The following is a 26,285-nucleotide window of genomic DNA, read 5'->3' on the forward strand; positions in this document are numbered from 1 at the left end:
AAGCACATAAGAAAAATCGCAGCATGCTCTATGCACACGTAAGAGCCCTATTGTTCTCTATGGGTGTGCATAATATGCAATGCATACGCAATGTCAAAGCAAGTACTAGCGCAGCAGTTGCATTTTTCCTGTTGCTAGGAAACATGCTAATAAATTCAAAAAAACAGAAGGACATCATTCTAGGCTTTTTACCCTGCCTCCATTTTTCTTTTTTTGCACGTGCAACATGCGCTGTACATACGCAGGCATACGTGATCAAAAATACACATAACTGCAATACTGCGATGTTTCTGCAGAGTTTTACACATATGCCCTGTGAAGGAGCCCTAAGTTATAGCATTTATCTCTGACTACAGGAAGTTGATGTTGAGCAGATGGCCTTCTGCTGCAAATTGGATCTGATTGAGATCTTTATTAGGGGTCAATTTCCATCTCTGACTGCTGAGTCTAGGATCAGTATCATAATGGTCCCATAGAGAAGAGGTGGATGGCTTCTTCTATGTCTTTGCCTCTCCTTATCTGGTCTTCCCAAGTCGCCCCACCAATATTATAATACAGCATAAACCTATAGGGAGTGCTTGTAGCCATGGACAATGGCAGCGCAACATCATCATACATAATACTGATTCATTCAACTGTATCTCATCTTCAGGATCACCCATGGTCTGTAGAGCTGAGACCAGACCAGAAAGTGATGTTTGGAGTCCATGCCCTGCAGCAGAAGATGATGAATTCCTCCTTCTATCCCACCTACTTCCTACTAGTTGGTATTCCGGGATTAGAACATGAACATATCTGGATCTCAATCCCTTTCTGTATTGTCTACATATTAGCTTTGCTGGGGAACATCATGGTCATGACTGTCATCCTCATATCTCCGAGACTCCACCAGCCTATGTTTATATTCCTCTCCATGTTGGCATTTAATGACAGTCTACTTTCTACGACCATTTCACCCAAAATATTGTCCATCCTCTGGTTCGGTGATAGAGCCATTAGCTTTAATGGATGTCTTCTTCAGATGTTCTTCATTCACTCCTTCACCAGTATTGAATCTGGGTTTTTGCTTTCCATGGCTTATGACCGGTATGTTGCCATATATAAGCCTCTTAGGTATAACTCCATTATAACCAGTAGACTGATATTCAAGCTAGTCTTTGTGCTTCTAGTCAGAGCAGTTATTCTAGTCAGTCCCTGTCTTTTTCTGATAAAGAGATTTCTCGCGTTCAAGACTAACATCATTGCACATTCCTACTGTGAGCACATGGCAGTGGTGAAGCTCGCTGATGCTGACATTCGGGTGAACAGTATATGGGGACTGTTCGTAGCTTTCAGCATTGTTGGTAGTGATTTGATCTTCATCCTCTTATCATATATCATGATTTTCAATGTCATCTTCCATCTTCCATCTACAGACGCTCGCCTGAAAGTATTTAACACATGTATCCCTCATATCTGTGTGTTCCTCAGCCTTTATAGCATGGGCATATTCTCTTTCTTATCCCACCGAAGTGGCAGGAAGATCCCTCCATATATCCACATTATCTTCTCTGACTTTTACCTCTTGGTTCCACCTATGCTCAACCCACTTGTCTATGGGATAAAGACAAACCTGATCCGAGAGGAGATCCGGAGAATCCTATGGAAGCATTAAGATTGTGGGATGAGTTATGAATGGTCATGAGATGAAAGCCTTCTATAAGATCTGATGAATTTAGAATGCAAACCAGGAGAACTCTCAAAAAAAAAACTGAGCTGCAAAAGTGATGAAGTGACTGCTTCAATAACCATGGCCCTGTTCCTCAGAAGGGTAGATGGGACCAGTCACTTTTCCTACTCACAGACTCTTTTTTTTTTTAAATCAAAGTTTTATTGGTATTTTACAGAATTAACATATTTAATAAGTTGGTTCCTCGCAGGGAGGTACTCTGAAACTCCTGCTATAGCAGATACTCGGGATGTGTATATGATAATCAAATACAATAATCGGAATTGTCCCACTTATATCTGAGGCACATCAAAGTCTTTGTGGTTGGAGTCTCATGTATAGATAGTGGGAGAGATGAGAAGCCAAAGAGAAATGTAAAAACTATAAAGGGTGTAAAACCTTAGAAAAAAAGGGGGGGAGCGAGGAAGGGAAAGAAAAAGGGAGGGGGGGTGCATGAGGTTACATACTCCGAATCTCCTTTTTCCCATGACACCTCCGACCGACCCGATCCCAGTCAGGTGCCCGGCTGGTCTCATGAATGCCATATGACACTCCAGCCGTCTCCTTCTCAGGTAAGGCGTCTAGATCCATGTCGGTACCAATACCCGGGGCCTATTTTACCTACCAGGGTCAAGTAAGGCAGGAGGGGGTCGCCTCTCTCTGTTATGACATAACAACCTCTTAAAGAGGTCATATAGTTTCCTCATGACTGTCTCAAATCGCAATCCGTCTCCAAGGGGCCCATATCTCTTTGAAGCTGTCGTGAGTGCCTTTGTTCCAGCTGGATAGTTCCTCCATGTTATATATTGAGTCTACTTTTGTTTTCCACTGTGATATTGTCAGGGGAGTCTTTTGAAGCCATAGAACTGGTATCAGCGCTTTGGCAGCGTCTAGGAGGAACGCTAATAGTTTGTCTTTCATTGGGTGAAAGATGGGTGAAGGCTTCCACAGAAACAGCATCTCTGCTGTCAGTGAAAAGTTGGGTTTTAATTGCTGTAACGTTTTTTCTATTTCCTCCCAGAAAGCGGATATTCTCGGGCACTCCAGCCAAATGTGTTTATATGAGCCTACTTCTGTGTTACATGGCCAAGATCTACCGTGTGGAGTTAGTTTATATGCACAGAGCCACTGTGGAGTCTTGTACCAGCGAACTAAGAGCTTGTAATGACTTTCTTGTAGCAAAACGCATGGGGATAATCCAAACGCAGTTTGTAGGATTAGCTTTGTGTCGGGAGGAGTAAGAGAAATATTCAATTCTTTCTCCCACGAATTGAGGAAGTTTGGTTTGTAGGTTGCTGGGGGTGCTATGATCTTTTTGTGAAGTAGGGTTATTGCTTTTTTGTTGAAGGTGTCCCGGTTGAGAAACCTTTAAAAAGGGGTATCTGGTCGAGTGGATCTGTATTTTTTCTTAAATTCCTCAATCGTATGGGTTATGTGTGCCCTTTGTATGAAGGAGAGTGAAGAACGGAGTAGTAAGACCAATACGATGTCAGAGGTTTTTTTATGCGCTTGGGCTTGTAGGTCTTTCAATTTTAAAGAGGCTGAGTCTCTCCAAATGTTTCTGATCGCATCGTCCATCGGTCTCCCCAAGATCTTATTGAGGAGATTAAGAGGGGTCGCTGGGGATGGTGTAGGGGCCAGATCTGATCTCAACTTATCCCATACTTTGAAAAGGTCCTTTCAGCAGAGGGTTGACCTTCTTAGACCAGTATAGGCCTTTACTGGGGAACCATAGATCTCCCAGTAGAGCGTTTCCATATGTTTCTGCTGCTAGGGAATGTAATAGGGTATCTTTGGAAGTGGACAGTAATTCCGTCCAATAGTTAAGTTGTATGGCTCTGTAGTAGTTGTGGACACATGGCAAGCCGATCCCCCCCTCCTCTCTCCTTCTCATCATAAGGCTGTATGCTAAGCGTGGTCTTCTCTGCCTCCAAACATATCCCGGGAAAGCTGATCGCAATATTTTAAAGAAGGCTTGGGGAAGAGCAATTGGAAGCATTCTAAGTTTATATAGGATCTTGGGGAGGACGTAAGAATTTAGTACATTTTTTCTGCCGAACCATGAAATGAGCGGCATATCATATGTGTGGAGGAGGTGCTTGACTTGTGTTAGCAATGGGATGTAGTTGTATTTGTATAGGTCTTCAGCTTCTTTGGTAATTGTGATCCCTAGATAGTCTACTGACGAATTGGACCATTTGAAGGGTGAACCAGTGCTAAGAGTCTTGAATTTGTTTGGGGGGAGAGAAACATTTAAAATGGTAGATTTGGAGAAATTGATTTTGAGGTTGGAGACACTGCCATAGGTTTCTAGTAGAGTTAACAGGTTTGGGATGCTCCTTTCAGGTTCAGAAGTGACACACATAACGTCATCTGCAAATGTGGCCGCATGCATAGCTTTAGAGCTTATTTTAAGCCCTTTTATGTTAGAGTTTAGTCTCACACTCTGCAGAAGGGGCTCCATGGATAGGATAAAGAGGGTCGGGGAAAGGGGACACCCCTGACGGGTGCCATTTCTGATGTTAAATGGAGGGGATAGTAGACTATTTATTTTTTTTCTGGCATAGGGTTCTTGGTATAATGAAAAGATAGCTGAAGCAAATGAAGAGGGAAAGTTGAAGTGCAATAGAACTCTTTTGATGTAGGACCAGTTCACCCTATCAAACGCCTTTTCGGCGTCGGTGCTGACCAAGACTAGGGGAATTTTATGGGTTTGTGCATATTTAATTGCATGAAGCAGTCTATAGCAGTTGTTTCTACCTTCCCTGCCTTTTACAAATCCCGTTTGCTCACTATTTATTAAAGAAGGGATCAAATTCTCCAACCTTTTTGCAAGCAGCTTTGCCCAGAGTTTAACATCCACATCAATCAAGGATATTGGTCTGTAGCTGCTACAGAGTTGGGGATCCTTGTTTTCCTTATGTATAAGCGTTATATGCGCATCTTGCGCCTGTTTAGTTAGTGGATCTCCAGACAGCAGTGCGTCAAAAAGGTCTTTTAGTTTTGGCGTTAGTATGTCTCTAAAGGATTTGTAGTAGGTACTTGGGAGACCGTCCGGTCCTGGGCTTTTTCCGGCAGGGCATTGAGTCACAATGTCTTCTACTTATTGTATTGTTATGGGGTCTAGGAGGGATTTGGCTGCATTCTCTTCTAATTTTGGCAGTTGGGCGTTGTTTAAGAATTGGTCAATGTGTTTCTCTCTATCTGATTGGCTTTTAACCCCTTAATGATGCGGCCATTTTTCTTTTTCCATTTTCGTTTTTTCCTCCCCCCTTTAAAAAAATCGTAACTCCTTTATTTATCCATCGGCGTCGCCGTATGAGGGCTTGTTTTTGCGGGACGAGTTGTATTTTTCAATGGTGCTATTTAAAGTACCATATAATGTACTGAAAAACTTTTAAAAAAAATCTAAGTGGAGTAAAATGAAAAAAAAAACGACATTTCGCTTCTACGGCGCAAAAACGGCAACAAAAACGATATGATAACTTTATTCTATGGGTCGGTACGATTACTACGATACCAAACTTGTATAGTTTTTTTTTTTACTATACTCCTCTTTTTTTTTTCAAAGACATTACATTTTTTTCAATTATTTTCTGCGGTCATTTTGTGCACGCGATAGATTTTTCATTTTTCTGTCAACGTAGTTGAGCAAGGTCACATTCTTTGCGGGACGTCCTGTAGTTAACATTGGTACCATTTTGGAATACATACGACTTTTTGATCGCTTTTTATTGTGTTTTTTCTGGGAGACAGGGTAACTAAAAAAGTGTATTTCTGGCATTCTTTATTTTTTTTTTAAGGACGTTCACCGTGCGGGACAAATAATGCACTACTTTGATAGTTTGGACTTTTATGGATGCGGCAATACCAAATATATATTTTTAATTTATTATTTAGATTTTTTAATAATAGATATGGCAAAAGGGGGTGATTTAAACTTTTTCAATTAAAAAAACTTTATTGATTTTTTTTTTACTTTACTTTGAAGTCCCCCTGGGGGACTTTAAGATGCGATGCTTTGATCGCTCCTGCAGTATGATGTAATGCTATAGCATTACGTCATACTGCTTTTTGACAGGCAGCCTATGAAGCCACCCTGTGTGGATGGCTTGATAGGCAGTCTGTTAAGGCAGCCCTGGGGCCTTTCATTAGGCCCTCGGCTGCCATGACACCCACACGGCTCCCCCGATCTCACCGCGGGGGGGGCGTGCGGGACCCCCGAACGCTGTTCGGGGGATTTAAATGCCGCTCTCAGAATTGACAGCGGCATTTAAATGGTTAATAGCCGTGATCGGCCGCGCGGCTGCTCGCGGCTATTGCCCGCGGGTGTCAGCTGTTCTAAGCAGCTGGCGCCCGCACTGTATGAAGAGAGGTTGCATCGCAACCTCTCTTCATACATACCCCGCGGCCACAGGACGTACCGGTATATCCTTGGTCGTGAAGGGGTTAAAGGCGTTTTGGTCTTTAAGATTATATAGGATTGCGTAATAACGCTGGAAATTTTCTGCAATTTCCTGAGAGGAGGAAGTCGGTCTGCCAGTATGGTCTTTAATTGTGGCGATAGCGTTTCTGGATTTTGCTTTTTGATTAAGGATGTGAGAAGCTTGCTCCCTCTGTTGCCGTGGGCGTATGACATATGCTTAAGATAGAGATGTTTTTTTTATGTCTGGCTTCTAGAAGATTTTTAAGTGCGCGTCTAAGCTCTAATAAGTCCTTTTGTTTGTCTGTAGCTTGTGATAGCTTCGCGACTTGTTCTAACTTTGCTATTTTAGTTAGGAGGTTATCAATTTCGGCTTGAAGTTGTTTTTTGATCCTGGTCCCCAGCGCAATAAAAAGGCCTCTTATGTAAGCCTTGTGTGCTTCCCAAACTACAGGGAATTTCAGGTCTTCTGTGCTGTTTAGTAGAAAGTATTCTGATAGTTGTTTGGATAGTTGTGTCTTCTCTTTGTCGGAGTCCAGTAGAGAGATATTTAGCTTCCAGTTCCACTCTCTGGGGCCATCTCCTTTAAACTGGACTTAAAAATGTTAAGAGAATTGAATTTCATCACCGCCAATGTGTGGAAATACTTTTATCAACATAGTGTATATACAGTAGAAAAGCTATTCAACTGACTCCAGCATTTCTACTATGTCAATAAGATATATGGGGTTTTCAGTTCTTGATCTCTGCTGCTTATAGTCCGTAGAGTGAAACAGAGCAGGAAGTATAAGGAATTATTTCAGTCTGTGGAATGGAAGTGGACTTGGCATTTGACTTGATAGTAAAATATACACAACGCTTGGAGATAGTAGATCCAGATACTCTTACAATCTTACAAACTCAGTTTTACACACATTTTGCACTGGTCTGACCATAGGGTAAGCCAAAATAAAGGTAAAAAATTCCGCCAAGTATCAGTGTACAATTTTAGGTCTCCCCCAGCGAGTTCAGACAACATGGCTGCCCTCCATCTTCAGGGCTTATAGGGATCCCTTAGCTCACCCGAGGAAGGTTTCCTCTCAGACCAAACAGCGTCATCTCTTACTTATTATCCTTTATGGGCAGGATTCAAGAAACAAGAGAACTTGGGGATCTACTTGGTTGACTGAGATGGGAGATATAGCGGACACTGAATGTTGGTTGGAGTGTGGGGCCTCCACAGGCGGGTTGTCCTCCCTAGTGGTTCGTTTCTCTTACTTTAATATCAATGTATATTTAGTAAGAAATGACCTGGTTAGGGTCCGTTTACACCTAATGATTTCTCATTTGCTTGTGCAGCCTGTTTATGGCGGCAGATACATCGTTGACTCATCCAAATGAGAAATTGTTCAGTTGTTCACATTGTAAAAGTCACTGAACGTTTGGTATTTAGACCAAATGAGTAACAAACGAGCCAACAATGATTTTTGTGCCAGCATGAAATGAAAGATGAATGATAAGTGAACAGATTGTTCACCGTTCACTTGTTTAACCCCTTATTGATGGCCCCATTGCCTTTTTACGTCCTAGCTAAGTGGGCTTTAACCTCAGGGATGTAAAAACATGCATGCCCTGAGGATTAAAGCCACGTGGACTGTGGACATGACAGCTACATGCTGTCAGTTACCATAGGTAGCCAACAACATGGAGCTGTCATGGGGGACAACGGGGAGACCCCCTGGCAATGTGATCGGTGTTTTCCAATGGATAGCGCTGATCGCAATAAAGTCAGTAAAAAGTGAAGAAAAGTTAAAGAGTCAGCTGCCCTGATGGATCGGATTACTCACCCCGGTCCTCCAAGATATCCTGCGCATGCGTGCCAGACATATGACATCACTCGCAGAAGACCTGGATCACCCAGGAGATTTGCAATCTCCTTGCTCCCTGCCCCTGAAGGTAACTGGAAGGCAGGAAAAATCACTATGGACCGCGGTGACTGGTCCCCAATCCCATGATCGTCAGTATCCAATGAATACCGCCAATCACGGAAAAGTTAAAAAAAATGGATTGGATCCATGTGGGAAGCTGAAAATACTCACCCCCGTCCACTTCACATAAAAGTTTTTAAAAAGTTGAAGTTTTATCTCCCCTCACCGATGTGATAGTTGAGAGGAGTTGAAACTTCTTACCAGAGGCCTCCGCATTTGAACCCCGACGCGATCCTCCTCCACAGACCTTAATTGGATTCTGCGCACGTGCCCATCGGCAAAATGCCGGACACATTTGCAGGAGTCGGGGAGCCCTGGAAATTTAAAATCTCCTTGCTCCCGACAACCAACGGTCACCGAGAGCCTGCAGCAGTGAGTGGTGGCCTCGTTGAGCGGTCCCTGGTCACATGATAAAAAGGTAGTGATCTACTGTGGTGGATATCCGCCATATCTATATTTTCGGGATAATGGACATACATTTCAAGTGTAGTGGACAGGGGACCTGGTTTTATAAATGTTAGGCATTCTGTATACCAATGACAGTATTATTCCATTCTGTTTGCTCCTCTACAAATATAGATATATACTTCATGTATCCAATATTTCCATTTCCTCATATATAATGAAACTTTCCATTCTCTAAACTCCTATAGATGTAAGCAGAAGCTAGCATTTAGCAAGAACGATCTGCTACAATGAAAAGGATGAAAACAATCTCACTAAGACTAGTTATGGGTAGCTATATCACACTTTTCTATCTAAGATCTGATTCTTACACCGTCGCGGATACATGTTGCATGTTTTTTGGGAGCAAGAGTTGAAGGAAATGGTTGAAAAGGACTCAAACCTTCTGTCACTTCTTCTCAAGATGGATTTCACGTGTGATGCCCCTTATGCTGGCAGAAATAACGCTGGTAAGCTCTACCACAAGCAGGTTGCTGGAGAGATGATAAATTACTATTATTTCACCGGTCTGTATCCCTTTGTCAACAAAACAAAGACGTATCCTGTAGGTCACCCAGAGAACATTTATGAAAATTTTGAGTACATCAAAAATTACTTTGGCCAAGAAATTTGTTTTCAGGTGCGGCCAATGAAAATTAAAAAGAAATTGCTGTTTCCCCTTTTTACAGCTGCACTCCAAATTCCCAGGTAGCTCCCTGTATGTCTACCGATGAGCAGCATTCTCTGACAAGTACATGGTGCATGATAGACCTAGAGACGGCAGTGGAGGAAGGTGCAGGACAGCACATACTACCAAGTTTGGCATAGTCCTAGAACTTCGGAGGAGCCATTTGCTTTAAACTACATCATAGAGATGAACAGGAGGCCTTAGATTACCCTAGCTGGTGCATGGATGATGTCAACAAAACTAAATTAATCACCGCCTTTCTTGAAAAAGAAGTGTAATTATAGCCAACAATGCAGTTGTGAATCTGCTGCAAGACAAATCTCCAAACTTTTGTTAAATTACTTGTGGGGGAAGTTTGCGCAGAGAGCTCACCTTCTGTGTATCAGTATTATGAGTATTCCAGCAAGCTTTTTGAGTGTTTTTACCCTACTAGGAGACTTCAGGATTGGATTTTATTGATGAAATGGCCAACATTACCTGAAACTACACAAAAGTACATCACAAGAGCAACAGAAACACAAACTTCTTTATAGCTTGTTTTACAACTGCTTACGCCAGACTAGAGCTGTGTTGTTGTCTGGACGGACTGCAGGAAAGGCGTCTTTATCACAACACCGATTCGGTCATTTTTGTGCACCGAGAAGGTGAGTGGAATCGGCCCTTAGGTGATTATCTGGGGGAGTTAACCTACATTACAAAGTTTATATCTGCAGGCCCCAAAGCCTACAGCTACAAGCTGAAAACGGGTAAAACTGGCTTAAAAGTTAAAGGCATAACTCTAAATGTCGCTAACACAAAGCAGGTACATTTTGACAGTCTAAAAGATCTAGTTTTGGATTATCAGTGCAATTCCTCCCTGAAAGTCAGAAAGCTATTAGTGTAGATTGCATTTACACAAAGAGATACTTATTGAATGATTTTACAACATTGCCTTCCAGACATTAGTTTGTGTGTCACCCGCGCACACACGGATGCAACCCCTGTAATATGGTGAGTCTATGTATGTTGGTGGAGACCGTATGATGACCTGTCTGCTCCTCTTCCTAAGCAGGTTTGGTAAGAAATAAGAAGTATTGGGTCTTTGGTGCGGCTGCACTACACAAAGCACAAAAACGCATGAGCAGATGATTATTGGATGAATTTACAAAGTAGCATCATGATTATTAGCGCAGCAATGATAGACGCCTGCTTGTAATACCCCTTCTTGTGTACTTAGCTGGCCCGTCTAACTCTGGTAAAAGTTACTTTGTGAAACAACTGTTACATATCACCGAGACGCATCAATCACACAAGCCAAAGAATATTGCTTTGTTCCTTGCATGCTGCAAAACCTGTATGATGAACTGCCTCATTCTTCTCCTAACATCAGTTTATCGAGGGTCTTGTGCAGACATTTATAGACAATGACTTCTTCCTCCTGGAACGGTGAATGGGCTTTTTGCTGATGATCTCATGGAGAGCGCTAGTGAAAACTGGGAAATGGAGAAAGCCCTTACCAAGTATGTGCAGCACAGACATCTCAGAATAGATCTTGCCAGGGTAAAACAAAGAGTAGAATTGGGTTCTCTTCAGAAGGCTGGGGAAAGCAAATCCCAACGTCAGAAAGTCTATTTTATGCAACACTAGCAATGATTTAGTTACAGCCATAGCGGAGATCACTTTAAATATTTTAAAAGGTCGAATACCCCGAAAAAATATACTGAAAAAGTGGTGTCACGCTATAAGAAAGCTGGGTGATAAAACACTGACCATAAAGAACAAGAAGTCTATAGTGCATCAGGCGGGTGCTTTTATGGGTTCGCTCTTGGGCTTTGCAATGCCAATAATAACGAGTCTGCGTGCCAACTGATAGTGGAGCACGCAGAGAAAATATACTTGGTCCCTAAAGACAAGCTTTACAAGGTAAGACAAGCCATTACAACAACCCCTTACATAAGACAGGCTGCTATTCATTGCCTTGATGATGAGATTATTAGTGTTTTACAAATGAGCTCCCTTCTCAAGCACAAGTCTAAGGGCTCGTACCCACTGGCGATAGGCCTTCCCTGCGATGCGAGAGTGAGTGAAAACGCATGATAACGAAACCAATGATTTTCAATGGTTTCATTCTCATTAGCGAAGATTTCATTGTAACCTCTGTAACCATCTTGTCCAGGGGGGGAGGGCGGCAACGACACTCAGGACTTGAAGATGCATAAACTTACTTCTGTTTATTATTTGAAAGTATGCTTCAGGCAAAACAACAAAAAGTCCATACAACATAACCTGTGCAAGTGCTGCACCACGCAGGGTGCACAGAGGTTTCTTTTGGGTCCTGCTTGTAAAGAGGTATTCCCTCCTCAGACTGTACGGCACTGACTCCCTGGAGCTGCAGTCTTTTATGCTCCAGTAACGGGGTCAGTGCCTACAGCTGAGCTACCTGAGGACTAGGGTGAAGCTATGGACTGGACCACCACCCTGTCCAGACTAAGAGGCTGGGAGGGAGATATACTCCATCCACAACTTCACCCTTTTACTGCCTACACCTCGCAAAGAAGAATCTGTGATATCATCCATTGTTTTCAATGGGGCCAGCGGCAGTACTTTGCGCTCCCCTGTCACAGCTGCGACAGCTGTGGCAGAGGTCCGCGATGCTATCCTATTGCTTTCAATGGGGCAGGCACTGCTGCAGCTCAATTGAAAGCAATGGAATAAAGGCTACCACCACTGCAATGATTTTCGGCTTGAAATATAAGCCCTTTCCTGAAAATCATGGCTAGCTGTAAAAAATAAGTAAAAAAAGAAAGATTAACTCTTCTCTTCGGCTCCGGCAGTCATCTTCGGGCTTCTGGTGGCCAGGGATTGAAAAATCTCCGCCTCCAGAAAGCACTGCCTCTGGTTAGCTGAGCGCTGTGGCCAATCAGAGCAGTGCTTTCTGGAGATGGTGATTTTTCAGCTAGCACTGTTATAATAACTTTAATATATTTTTTTATTAAAAGGGACTAATATTTTTGAATAGAGAATGAATATGTTATAATGCTGTATTGTAACCATTTGTTATTGGTTATATAAATGAATGTATATTTTTGTATAGTGAATTTTATGTATAAGAATGTCTTATTCATTTCAATGACAATACTAATATATACCCATATAGACCATAGGATAGTATAATGGAGCCAGAATCCCTGATTTCATCTAATTATATCTAAAAGAGCAGAATTGCCCGTAACAATCTAAATCTCTAAACTCTGGTATGTTTGGAGTGGAACATTTTGCGCAAGTCTTTGTTTCCGTATGGGAATACGAACAATAAAGTTTAGTTGAAAATTGGAACGCGCGTTGCGCACCACTGAGAGGTCACATGATTGTTTTACGTAGGCGTACGTGTCGTCCCTCCCATGTAGATTGTGTCCCACTGCTCCACGAGGGTTGTGACGGACGTCTAAACATAAGTGTATCATTATGATATATATTTATTTAACTGTTTATGGAATATGCTTGAAAAAGGCACATAATATAGTGCCAATACGTGTGGCATCTAAATAAAGGAGTATACCAGCTGACGGAGCGCTGTGCTGTAAATTGACTGGAAAGGGTACCCACTCCTGTTTAGAGCATGGAGCTTTTTTCTCTTCATACCGTGGATTATCAAAAAGGCTCCCAAAAACCAGGGAGCTTTCTTTTCCTCCAGACGTCTCTCCGTTCTAGTCCAGATAGTGGATATAATAGAGTATTCTATTCAATGCCAATGGTGACAAGGGGTGCAGGTGGGATTGCCCTGGGTAGGGTTGTCCCACCTTGCACCAGGTGAGTTAATATCCACCTATACCATCTGTTCAATGGCATACTAATACAAGGCACTTTTCTTACACCTTCTTTCCATTCCGTAGAAGGCGCTTGAAAGAGCTTAATATAATAATGATTGGCAATAAATATATAAGGATACAATATATATATATATATATATATATATATATATATATATATATACATAAAAGCAATCACCACATGGAGGGTACAAAAGTATATTGTATAAGCAGTCAGAGAATTTCATGAAGGTACCATGTATTTAAAAAAGTAATTAGCACAGTCCTACCTGGAGGTGAGCTGTTGGCTGCTGGGGTAGTGAAGCTTGTTGTGCCCCAGGAGGTTACTTTATAGTGACTGCATATGTCAGGCGGCCGTCTGGGAGAGGGGTGCACAGCGTGACCGCTAGACCCAAAGTGATGCACTGAATGAGGTGTCATGTGTTCCAACTGCAATGGGTGTGTGTTCCACGGACCGGAAGTGGCCGCACAACGCTCTATACGCCTATGGCAGTGAAATGCTGTGCAGTGGGGACAGACCAGATCTGATATGTGCATATAAACGATTGTAACCAGTAAAAAGGAATAAGTAATGGTAAAAAGAAAAGGGATGGATGATGATGGTTAAAGATGAGCGAGCACCAAAATGTTCGGGTGCTCGTTACTCGGGACGAAATTTTCGCGATGCTCGAGGGTTCGTTTCGAGTAACGAACCCCATTGAAGTCAATGGGCAACCCGAGCATTTTTGTATTTCGACATTTTGTATTTCGACAATACCGGCAAGAGTGGGCCCCCCCCCCCCCCCCCCCCACAAATTTTACTTCTGAAAAGCCCTCATTAGCATGGCATACCTTAGCTAAGCACCACACTACCTACAACAAAGCACAATCACTGCCTGCATGACACTCTGCTGCCACTTCTCCTGGGTTACATGCTGCCCAACCCCCCTCCCCCCTGCACGACGCAGTGTCCACAGCGCACACCAAACTGTCCCTGCGCAGCCTTCAGCTGCCCTAATGCCACACCACCCTCATGTCTATTTATAAGTGCGTCTGCCATGAGGAGGAACTGCAGGCACACACTGCAGAGGGTTGGCACGGCTAGGCAGCGACCCTCTTTAAAAGTGGTGGGGCGATAGCCCACAATGCTGTACAGAAGCAATGAGAAATAGAATCCTGTGCCACCGCCATCAGGAGCTGCACACGTGGGCATAGCAATGGGGAACCTATGTGCCACACACTATTCATTCTGTCAAGGTGTCTGCATGCCCCAGTCAGACTGGTAATATGTACCTTAACAGTAACCGCGTTGGTGGTAATGTGGTGGTGACTGCGGACCTAGTAGCGCGGTTGTATTTTGTTGGTTTTCGGAATGTGGCCAGGATTAAGTTGGCCGTGGCGGGGGATGTTTTTGAGGCTCTACGTGTCCTCTCCACGTGTCCGTGGTTATATGCACCTTAACAGTAACCGCGTTGGTGGTAATGTGGTGGTGACTGCGGACCTAGTAGCGCGGTTTTATTTTGTTGGTTTTCGGAATGTGGCCAGGATTAAGTGGGCCGTGGCGGGGGGATGGTGGGGGGGCTCTCTTGTTGTGTCGGTAAAGGTGAAATTCTTGGACTGCCACCAGACGAACCAATGCAAAGGCATTTGCCAAGAATGTTTTCATTGTTGGAGAAGGAGGGGGATGTTTTTGAGGCACTACGTGTCCTCTCCACGTGTCCGTGGTTATATGCACCTTAACAGTAACCGCGTTGGTGGGAAATGGCCTCGCCGCCATCATGTCTTTGGGAAGCCTCTGTTTCCACACCCCAGAGACATACCATTAGCAGTGGTATAGGCAGAGCCCATAATTCGTAACATTTCAGCCGTAGCATTAGGACAGGCCCCACTAACATATCACTAGCAGCATTATAGGGGGAGCACAGTATTAGTTCCATTTAAGTAATAGTAGCACTCAAGACAGGCCCCAGTAACAATTCCGAAGCAGCAGTATAGTGGGAGCGCAGTCTTCGTTCCATTTCAGTAATAGTAGCACTCAAGACAGGCCCCAGTAACAATTCCGAAGCAGCAGTATAGTGGGAGCGCAGTCTTCGTTCCATTTCAGTAATAGTAGCACTCAAGACAGGCCCCAGTAACAATTCCGAAGCAGCAGTATAGGAGGAGCATAGTCTAAGTTCCATTTAAGTAATAGTAGCAGCCTACACAGGCCCCAGTAACAATTCCGAAGCAGCAGTATAGTGGGAGCGCAGTCTTAGTTCCATTTCAGTAGCTGCAGTATAGCCAAGGCCCAAGTTACATTTATGTAGCTAAAGTGTAGGCCAACCCCACACACCTTTCTGTACCATGAGTGCAGGCGAAGAACATAGAAATTGCTATGATTACACTGTAGGTGAGGGCCCAAAAAAATTGGTGTACCAACAGTACTAATGTACCTCAGTAAAAATTGGCCATGCCCAACCAAGATGGCAGGTGAAACCCATTAATCGCTTTGGTTAATGTGGCTTAAGTGGTAACTAGGCCTGGAGGCAGCCCAGTTTAACGAAAAATTGGTTCAAGTTAAAGTTCCAACGCTTTTAAGAGCATTGAAACGTATAAAAAATTTTTAGAAAAATTATATGAGTGAGCCTTGTGGCCCTAAGAAAAATTGCCCGTTCAGCGTGATTACGTGAGGTTTCAGGAGGAGGAGCAGGAGGAGGAGGAGGAATATTATACACAGATTGATGAAGCAGAAATGTCCCCGTTTTGGATGGTGAGAGAGAACGATGCTTCCATCCGCGGGTGCAGCCTACGTATTGCTTACGTATCGCTGCTGTCCGCTGGTGGAGAAGAGAAGTCTGGGGAAATCCAGGCTTTGTTCATCTTGATGAGTGTTAGCCTGTCGGCACTGTCGGTTGACAGGCGGGTACGCTTATCTGTGATGATTCCCCCAGCCGCACTAAACACCCTCTCCGACAAGACGCTAGCCGCAGGACAAGCAAGCACCTCCAGGGCATACAGCGCGAGTTCAGGCCACGTGTCCAGCTTCGACACCCAGTAGTTGTAGGTGGCAGAGGTGTCACGGAGGACGGTCGTGCGATCGGCTACGTACTCCCTCACCATCCTTTTACAGTGCTCCCGCCGACTCAGCCTTGACTGGGGAGCGGTGACACAGTCTTGCTGGGGAGCCATAAAGCTGTCCAGGCCCTTAAAGACTGTTGCACTGCCTGGGCTGTACATGCTGCTCGATCTCCGCACCTCCCCTGCTACCTGGCCCTCAGAACTGCGCCTTCTGCCACTAGCGCTGTCGGATGGGAATTTTACCATCAGCTTGTCCGCCAGGGTCCTGTGGTATAGCAACACTCTCGAACCCCTTTCCTCTTCGGGAATGAGAGTGGGAAGGTTCTCCTTATAGCGTGGGTCGAGCAGTGTGTACACCCAGTAATCCGTAGTGGCCAGAATGCGTGTAACGCGAGGGTCACGAGAAAGACATCCTAACATGAAGTCAGCCATGTGTGCCAGGGTACCTGTACGCAACACATGGCTGTCCGCACTAGGAAGATCACTTTCAGGATCCTCCTCCTCCTCCTCCTCCTCCTCCTCCTCAGGCCATACACGCTGAAAGGATGACAGGCAAGCAGCATGGGTACTGTCAGCAGTGGGCCAAGCTGTCTCTTCCCCCTCCTCCTCATCCTCCTCATGCTCCTCCTCCTCCTCCTCATGCTCCTCCTCCTCCTCCTGAACGCGCTGAGATATAGACAGGAGGGTGCTCTGACTATCCAGCGACATACTGTCTTCCCCCGGCTCTGTTTCCGAGCGCAAAGCGGCTGCCTTTATGGTTTGCAGGGAACTTCTCAAGATGCATAGCAGAGGAATGGTGACGCTAATGATTGCAGCATCGCCGCTCACCATCTGGGTAGACTGCTCAAAGTTTCGAAGGACCTAGCAGATGTCTGCCAACCAGGCCCACTCTTCTGAAAATAATTGAGGAGGCTGACTCCCACTGCGCCGCCCATGTTGGAGTTGGTATTCCACTAAAGCTCTACGCTGCTCATAGAGCCTGGCCAACATGTGGAGCGTAGAGTTCCACCGTGTGGGCACGTCGCACAGCAGTCGGTGCACTGGCAGATTAAACCGATGTTGCAGTGTCCGCAGGGTGGCAGCGTCCGTGTGGGACTTGCGAAAATGTGCGCAGAGGCGGCGCACCTTTCCGAGCAGGTCTGACAAGCGTGGGTAGCTTTTCAGAAAGCGCTGAACCACCAAATTAAAGACGTGGGCCAGGCATGGCACGTGCGTGAGGCTGCCGAGCTGCAGAGCCGCCACCAGGTTACGGCCGTTGTCACACACGACCATGCCCGGTTGGAGGCTCAGCGGCGCAAGCCAGCGGTCGGTCTGCTCTGTCAGACCCTGCAGCAGTTCGTGGGCCGTGTGCCTCTTATCTCCTAAGCTGAGTAGTTTCAGCACGGCCTGCTGACGCTTGCCCACCGCTGTGCTGCCACGCCGCGCGACACCGACTGCTGGCGACGTGCTGCTGCTGCTGACACATCTTGATTGCGAGACAGAGGTTGCGGAGGAGGAGGAGGAGGAGGGTGCTTTAGTGGAGGAAGCATACACCGCCGCAGATACCACCACCGAGCTGGGGCCAGCAATTCTGGGGGTGGGTAGGACGTGAGCGGTCCCAGGCTCTGACTCTGTCCCAGCCTCCACTAAATTCACCCAATGTGCCGTCAGGGAGATGTAGTGGCCCTGGCCGCCTGTGCTTGTCCACGTGTCCGTTGTTAAGTGGACCTTGGCAGTAACCGCGTTGGTGAGGGCGCGTACAATGTTGCGGGAGACGTGGTCGTGCAGGGCTGGGACGGCACATCGGGAAAAGTAGTGGAGACTGGGAACTGAGTAGCGCGGGGCCGCCGCCTCCATCATACTTTTGAAGGACTCCGTTTCCACAACCCTATACGGCAGCATCTCAAGGCTGATAAATTTGGCTATGTGGACGGTTAACGCTTGAGCGTGCGGGTGTGTGGCGGCGTACTTGCGCTTGCGCTCAAACACTTGCGCTAGCGACGGCTGGACGGTGCGGTGCGAGACATTGGTGGATGGGGCCGAGGACAGCGGAGGTGAGGGTGTGGGTGCAGGCCAGGAGACGGTAGTGCCCGTGTCCTCAGAGCGGGGTTGGATCTCAGTGGCAGGTTGGGGCACAGGGGGAGAGGCAGCAGTGCAAACCGGTGGCGGTGAACGGCCTTCGTCCCACCTTGTGGGGTGCTTGGCCATCATATGTCTGCGCATGCTGGTGGTGGTGAGGCTGTTGGTGGTGGCTCCCCGGCTGATCTTGGTGCGACAAAGGTTGCACACCACTGTTCGTCGGTCGTCAGGCGTCTCGGTGAAAAACTGCCAGACCTTAGAGCACCTCGGCCTCTGCAGGGTGGCATGGCGCGAGGGTGTGCTTTGGGAAACAGTTGGTGGATTATTTGGTCTGGCCCTGCCTCTACCCCTGGACACCGCACTGCCTCTTGCAACCTGCCCTGCTGCTGCCCGTGCCTCCCCCTCTGAAGACCTGTCCTGTGTAGGCATTGCACACCAGGTGGGGTCAGTCACCTCATCGTCCTGCTGCTCTTCCTCCGAATCCTCGGTGCCCTCCTCCCTCAGACTGACTGCCCTTACTACTACCTCACTGCAAGACAACTGTGTCTCATCGTCATCGTCCTCCTCACCCACTGAAAGGTCTTGAGACAGTTGCCGGAAGTCCCCAGCCTCATCCCCCGGACCCCGGGAACAGTTTCTGGGAGTCTGCCCGCTCCTGAGCATGTGTCATTGTAGTGGAGTGAGGAGGCTGGGAGGAAGGAGGAGTAGCAGCCAGAGGATTTGGATTTGCAGCACTGGACGGCGCAGAACTGTGGGTGAGTGATAGCTTGCTCGAAGCACTTTCTGCCATCCACGACAGGACCTGCTCACACTGCTCATTTTCTAATAACGGTCTCCCGCGTGGACCCATTAATTGGGCGATGAATGTGGGGACGCCAGAAACGTGCCTCTCTCCTAATCGTGCAGCAGTCGGCTGCGATACACCTTGATCAGGAGCTCGCCCTGTGCCCACACCCTCACTTGGGCCTACGCGTCCTCGGCCACGTCCACGTCCACGTCCTCTAGGCTTACCCCTACCCCTCAGCATGCTGTATTACCAGTGATTTCCCAGGCAGGAAATAAATTGGCGCAAGCCTGCAGGACAAATAGAATGTTTCCCTTTTTGGGAAACGGAGGGCCCACTGACTATATTCATTCACATAAGATATGTGTTGCACAGAAATGCAGTTATATGAAGTGCAGCACAGCGGTTACTTTTCCCAGGCAGGAAATAAATTGGCGCAAGACTGCAGGACAAATACAATTTTTCCCTTTTTGGGAAACGGAGGGCCCACTGACTATATTCAATCAGATAAGATATGTGTTGCACAGAAATGCAGTTATATGAAGTGCAGCAGAGCGGTTACTTTTCACAGGCAGCAAATAAATTGGCGCAAGCCTGCAGGACAAATAGGATGTTTCCCTTTTTGGGAAACGGAGGGTCCACTGACTATATTCAATCAGATAAGATATGTGTTGCACAGAAATGCAGTTATATGAAGTGCAGCAGAGCGGAGACTTTTCACAGGCAGCAAATAAATTGGCGCAAGCCTGCAGGACAAATAGAATGTTTCCCTTTTTGGGAAACGGAGGGCCCACTGACTATATTCAATCAGATAAGATATGTGTTGCACACAAATGCAGTTATATGAAGTGCAGCACAGCGGTTACTTTTCCCAGGCAGGAAATAAATTGGCGCAAGACTGCAGGACAATTACAATTTTTCCCTTTTTGGGAAACGGAGGGCCCACTGACTATATTCAATCAATAATATATGTCTTCTGGCCCTGCCTACACAATTCTCTCCCTGTAGTATTACTGCAGGGCGCAATGCTCTGCACAGCCGATTTTGAAAAGAAAAAAATATGCAACACTGCTAACAGCAGCCTGCACAGTACTGCACACGGATAGATGTGGCCCTAAGAAGGACCGTTGGGGTTCTTGAAGCCTACACTCACTCCTAACACTCTCCCTACCTAAGCACCACTTCTGTCCCTGTAGTATTACTGCAAGGCGCAATGCTCTGCAGACTGCCGATTTTGAAAAAAAAAAATTGTGCAACACTGCTAATAGCAGCCTCCACAGTACTGCACACGGATAGATGTGGCCCTGAGAAGGACCGTTGGGGTTCTTGAAGCCTACACTGACTCCTAACACTCTCCCTACAGCAGCTCCGGCACCAGCAGCACTTTCCCTCACTAACTCACATGGCATCTGAGCCGAGCCGCGGGAGGGGCCGACTTTTATACTCGGGTGACACCTGATCTCGCCAGCCACTCACTGCAGGGGGGTGGTATAGGGCTTGAACGTCGCAGGGGGAAGTTGTAATGCCTTCCCTGTCTTTCTATTGGCCAGAAAAGCGCGCTAACGTCTCAGAGAGGAAACTGAAAGTAACCAGAACACCGCGTGGTACTCGTCACGGGTAACTAGCATCCCGAACACCCTAATATTCGCACGAATATCAAGCTCGGACGAGTACGTTCGCTCATCTCTAATGATGGTGGATGCAATCATGATAATGAAGAAATATATATGAGAACAAACAAACAAATGGTGCCGGATGTGTAACACATATGGAAGTCCTGATTGTTCTCATAGTCATTCATTGTCATATGATATCAGTGTATGATGAGATTCTGCACATTAGGCATTTTAATAGAGATCTACATGTTTTTAGGATTTGGCACCACACACTGTTCACACTAATTATACAACATCCCATTTTGCCCTATGACATACATGGTTCAACTCTATGATTTTATGGCTTATCTTTTACCAGAGGTCTTTATTGCTTTGCACATATATATATATATATATATATATATATATATATATATATATATATATATATATATATATATATATATATATATATATATATATATATATATATATATATATATATATATAAGCTCTTCTGTGATGACATGCAATTTATTTTATTTATGAGCCTTTTTTCTGATGTCTTCTCATCATTGACGTGCATATTAATGTTTTTTTTTTTATTGTTCCCTCCCTCCCTTCTTTATTCCTCCCCCCTTCCCTTCCCTTCCCACCATTACGCTTGTACCACTTATTTGGACTTGTGCTTGAGAAGGAAACTCATTTATGCCCCAAAATGCGTTGCACCATATCAACCCCAGTTTTTGTGTACTGTGTGGGCTTTTACTGACTGCGTCTTAATAAACTAGAATTCTGCACTCCAGCGGACATTGGCATTTGATTATGCATGGCGATCTGGGACTGTCTAGGGTGGAGTTTCACCTAGCCCTCCACCAGCTGGGTGTTCTCCCCCCTCCTGAGTGAGGACCTTCTTTTCTTCCCTGGGCTTTCCAGTCTCAGCGCATTGGGCCATACTTGAACTGTCCCCCCCCCCCCCCATTTCACATATGGGGGGGTTATCTTTTTTCCACATGCTGCTTTCCACTGATATAGATCGTATGAGAATTTGAAGATCTCCCTCCCCCTATGACCTATATTGTCTTCTGAGGCACTGTCTCCTCTTTGTTCTTCTAGTGTTTTACAAAGTAGTGATCTACCAGATGATGTGAAAATTAAAAAATACACTGATGTGATACAAAGATACTTGGTTCATGCTAAAGAGGACATAAAAGAGTTGTCAACCTTCAACCTTGTAACTCCGAGTGAATCTGGTCATCAATAAATGTCAAATACCAAACCTGATTATAGAAGTACTGTAATAAAATTGTAAGTCATGTCAATCCCCATTTAAAAAGAATGCATAACTTTTACTAAACAGACTAGCGCAGAATGGCAATAATACAGCCTGGAAAGATAAAGATGGATTCATATAAAAGGGAAGCGCCAACCATGGATTCAACACACTGGACTTGATCCTCCATGTGACACAAGCCATAGTGCTACCAAAAAGATTCTACCTCTGGGCTGGGACACTTTTAAGCGATCGATGGCCAGGATTAATATACCTTCTAGGGTCATTGGTAACCACGGTATTAGAGAAATTCTCCAGATACTGATAATGGATTTCAACAACAGTTCTGTACACGCTACCCCGTAGAGCAAAAGTAGTCCTTTACCTTCCACACCTCTGGGAATAACCCAGCCTCAGACATTTTGAATACTTGGTTATGCCTTTCAGCCTTTGCAATGCTCCTGCCACCTCTCACCACTTTAATAACGACAAGTTTCAAGACCTGTTGGATCAGTTTGTGGTGGCATATCTCAATGACATCCTTATCTTCTCTGACTATTTGGAGGAACATTGCAAGTACATTCGGCTGATCTTGGAGCGACTCCAAAAGAATAATTCCTACATCAAACTTGAGAAATGTGAGATCGAACAAACCCAGATGTTTCTGGGATATACACGCACTGAGGATGGATCCCAGCAAGACAAAAGCAATGATTGGTCCATTCCGAGAAATGTATAAGATGTACAATGCCTTGTCGAGTTTCTGAACTTCTACAGAAAATTTATAAAAGACTTCTCCAAGATCATCTTATCTATCACCTCCCTCACAAAAAAACACAAGCGTTTTCATGGTCCTTAGAGGCACATGTTGCTTTTGAGAAACTCAAGACTCTTTTCACTTTTGCACTGATACTGGTTCACCCAAATCCTGAATTACCTTTGGTCGCTGAGGTAAACGCCTCTGACTCTGCTGTAGGAGCTATCTTGTCTCAATGCGTCAGAGATAAAATGCTGTTGCATCCATGTGTGTTTTTGTCCTATATCTTATCACCTGAAGAAACTATGACATTGTAAATAAGGAACTTTTAGCCATCACAGTTGCTTACTCTGAATGGAGACATCTCCCGGAAGGATCGTATCATCCAGTAACAGTGCTTACTGACAATAAGATTCTGGAATTTATCCAAACAGCAAACAGACTAACGGTGAGACAAGCACGATGGGCCTGGTTCTTCTCCAGATTCAACTTTATCCTTGTCCAGGATTTTTCCTGAGCCTGAGGAAAGATCTAACACAGGCTGTACTATTTTGTCCCACAAAAAAATTCCTGGGTAGTCTTAACTCAAAAGAACTACTAACCAAGCTCAAAAAAGGTATGAAAATGACCCTTTCCTCAATCACTCCTCTGAAGACGTGGACCTCTCTTTCAAAAAGAGTTTTGGATGAAAGGAGACCAACAGTATGTTCCGGATGCTAGTCGACTCGAAACCCTTAGGTTGGTCCATGATTTCAAACTTGATGGCCATCTCGGAATATCAAAAACCTTGAAACTCCTGCTTTGTTCCTGCTGGTGGCCTAAATGCAAGGGCGGTGTGAAAAAGTATGTCGCCTCTTGCGACACGTGTGCACAAAACAAAACACCACAAGCTCATCCTTTGGGCCTCCTGCAACCACATCCAGTCTCATCCAAGCCTTGGGGAACTATATCTATGGACTTAATTGTGGATCTTCCCCCTTCTAAAGAAATGACTGCCATCCTGGTTGTAGTGGACCAAATCACAAAAATGTCTCATTTTATCGCCATTAAAGGAATTCCCACAGCTGATCACACTGCAGAATTGGTGATCAGGGAAGTGTTTAGACTACTTGGGAGTTCCTTTTTTTTTTCTAATTACGGTATACATCCTGTCTTTATTCTGGGCCTCCACATATTCCTGTTCCAACCGTCACCCACAGACTGACAGCATTACAAGAAACTCAGAAAGGGTTAAAAGAGGTACTACGAGAGGCCCAAGAGAATTACAAGCAAGCAGCAGATAGACACCGCAAAGCCTCTCCTACCTTCCAGATAGGAGATAAAGTATGGTTATCTACAAAAAACATTAAGACCCATGTACCCTCTCTCAAACTGGGGAAAAAGCTTATTGGGTCATTTCTGATCACGGTAAAGGTGGCGTTCTGTCTGGATTTTCCCGACAGCCTGAGAATCCACCTGGTTTTCCATGTGTCACTCCTCAAACTTTTGGAAGAAAATCCCTTTTCGGGAAAGACTCAGGCATCACCTCCACCAGTGAATGTCACAAGGGAGGAGGAGTATGAGGTAGAGAAGATTCTGGACCCCAGGAATATTAGAAGGATACTACAGCACCTGGTCCAATTGAAGGGATATGGCTCAGAGGAGAATTCCTGGAAGCCAGCCTCCAATGACCATGCCCTTAGACTGAGGGAGTTCCACCGGAGGTGTGTTGATAGGCCAGCTCCTGGGATGTCCAGTGGTCCTCATGCAGGGAGGAGGCTATTGTCAGAACTTGAACCAGGGAGCTCACTGAGATATTCAGCCTGCTGGACAGTTCCCTTGAAATCTTGTTCCTCATTCTGTTTCCCATTTCCTGCTCCTGTTTGCCTGATTGGCTCCCCTCTGTCCATTGATTGCACACCCCATACATAAACCTGGTTTTGTCCCTTCTTCCTTGCGTGCTTATTGAGCCACCATCCTTAAAACCAGCTCTACCATATGCCTGCTCTCCGTGTACTGACCGCTGGCTTGTTTCCTGACTACATCTCTGCTTAAAACCTCGTTCACACGGGCTACAAAATCACGCTACAAAACATTGCTCATGTGAAAGAACCCACTGGAAACCATGGGCTTCACATACATGCATTTTGTAGCGATTGTTTTGTAGCAATGATTTTGTAGCCTGGGTGAACGAGGCCTAAATCCTCTGAACTGCATCACTATCTCTGTGTACCAACCCTCGGCTGACCTGACCTCTCAAACAGCCAATCAGAGCATGAAAAGCAGGGAATGCATGCAGTAGGTAAGAGAGGGAAACCTAAGGAATTCCCAACAGCCAACACAAGGAACTTCTGCAGCAACAAGACTTATGAGGAATTCCAAACAGCCAACACAAGGAACCTCTACAGTTACCGCACACTGCAACACTCCTCATCTTCATTCTCGAAAACTGCGGTACTTAGATGGAAAGATGATTGACTCGCTAGACTATGATGCAATAGCATAAATGGGCAGATAGCCCAGACTGCCAACCAAATCACAATGTGACATTCAGTTACTGCGAAACTTTTCCACAGTAACCGAAACGTCACAATTTCTGTATGTGTTGGGGATGGAATAAATCTCTATTTGGATATGCTGGTATCCTGGTAGTGTTGGAAGATGGTATCAATGTCCAGTCCAATGCGAGTCGCACTCGAGATACTTGGCTGTAACTTGCACTCTCGGCTACTGTGCACCAAGCCTTGTAATTAGGGAAATAAATCACAACCAGTGCAATGGAAAAGTGGCGCAGTTTCCTAGAGCAATCACTCCAGGCGCTGCTTTGATTTTGCACTGAGCCTCTGAAAGATGTGAGCTGAAGCCTGACTGGTCTTCATGAGAAGATGCTGCAGTTTTTCCTTGCCCATTTTTTCAGATATAGGGAGGCTGAGCAGGTAGAACCAAGCTGCACAGAGAAGCCAGCAGAGTCTCCCAAGTAAAGAGAACCAGGGTGAAAGGCAGCAGGACGGATTTACCCCTGCCGGACTCACCAAGATAACGCAATACCTGAAGGATCACAGGATTAGTGGCTGGGACAGACATCAGGGGTGCAGCTATGGGGGTGCAGCAGTAACACCTGACCCTGGTGCCCAAAAGGCGTTATTCTACATAAGACTCTAGTGTTATAAATGACTTGTGGTAGGGGGTATTCTGGAATGAATATTACATTGGGGGCTTCAAGCTTCATCTCTGGTTGACATCTGACCAGGTTTTTCAGATCCAGCTTGGCAAAATAACCCCAGGAAGTTCTCAGTTTAGAATGTATTTTGGATAATTCCAGATGATGCAGAATCAGAAGCGTTCAACTATTGTCATGCTTGGTTGATATCTTAAGAGTTAACAACCTCCTTCGTCTCCCCACAGCCCTGATGGCCTTTCAAATGGATCATTAGAGGACTCAGGGTTCTCGTCTTCTGCTCCATGGAGTCTGGGGGATCATTAATTGTCTGTGAAGCTTAACAGAGAATCCTGTTGGGATGTTTCTCAGATCCTCATCCAGTTATAAAGTCTTGCTGTTGGACAAGCCGGTAAATCTGCCCAGAGCACAGGTGAGTCTATCTATGCTGCAGCCAGACTATGGTGGGAGTGGGGTCCTCGGGCCAGTGCAGGTAAGGGGTCATCATGATCATTGTGTCCTCCATGCTATGTATTATAGATGTGTCTATCTCCTCATCCCACCATCCATAGCTACCTCTCAGCAGATCAGAGTTGCGTTCCTCTGG

General features: G+C 45.4%; 1 protein-coding gene across 1 annotated transcript; it reads left to right on the plus strand.

Annotated features, from left to right (window-relative positions):
* Positions 1-724: 724 nt before the first annotated feature.
* On the plus strand, positions 725-1,654 carry LOC136615390 (olfactory receptor 52A1-like). Its single transcript, XM_066594164.1, has one exon. The coding sequence runs from the start codon at positions 725-727 to the stop codon at positions 1,652-1,654; it is 930 nt and encodes a 309-aa protein (XP_066450261.1).
* Positions 1,655-26,285: the final 24,631 nt, after the last annotated feature.

The sequence above is a fragment of the Eleutherodactylus coqui genome, chromosome 1, assembly GCF_035609145.1.
Source record: "Eleutherodactylus coqui strain aEleCoq1 chromosome 1, aEleCoq1.hap1, whole genome shotgun sequence".
In the NCBI taxonomy this organism is placed as follows: Eukaryota; Metazoa; Chordata; class Amphibia; order Anura; family Eleutherodactylidae; genus Eleutherodactylus; species Eleutherodactylus coqui.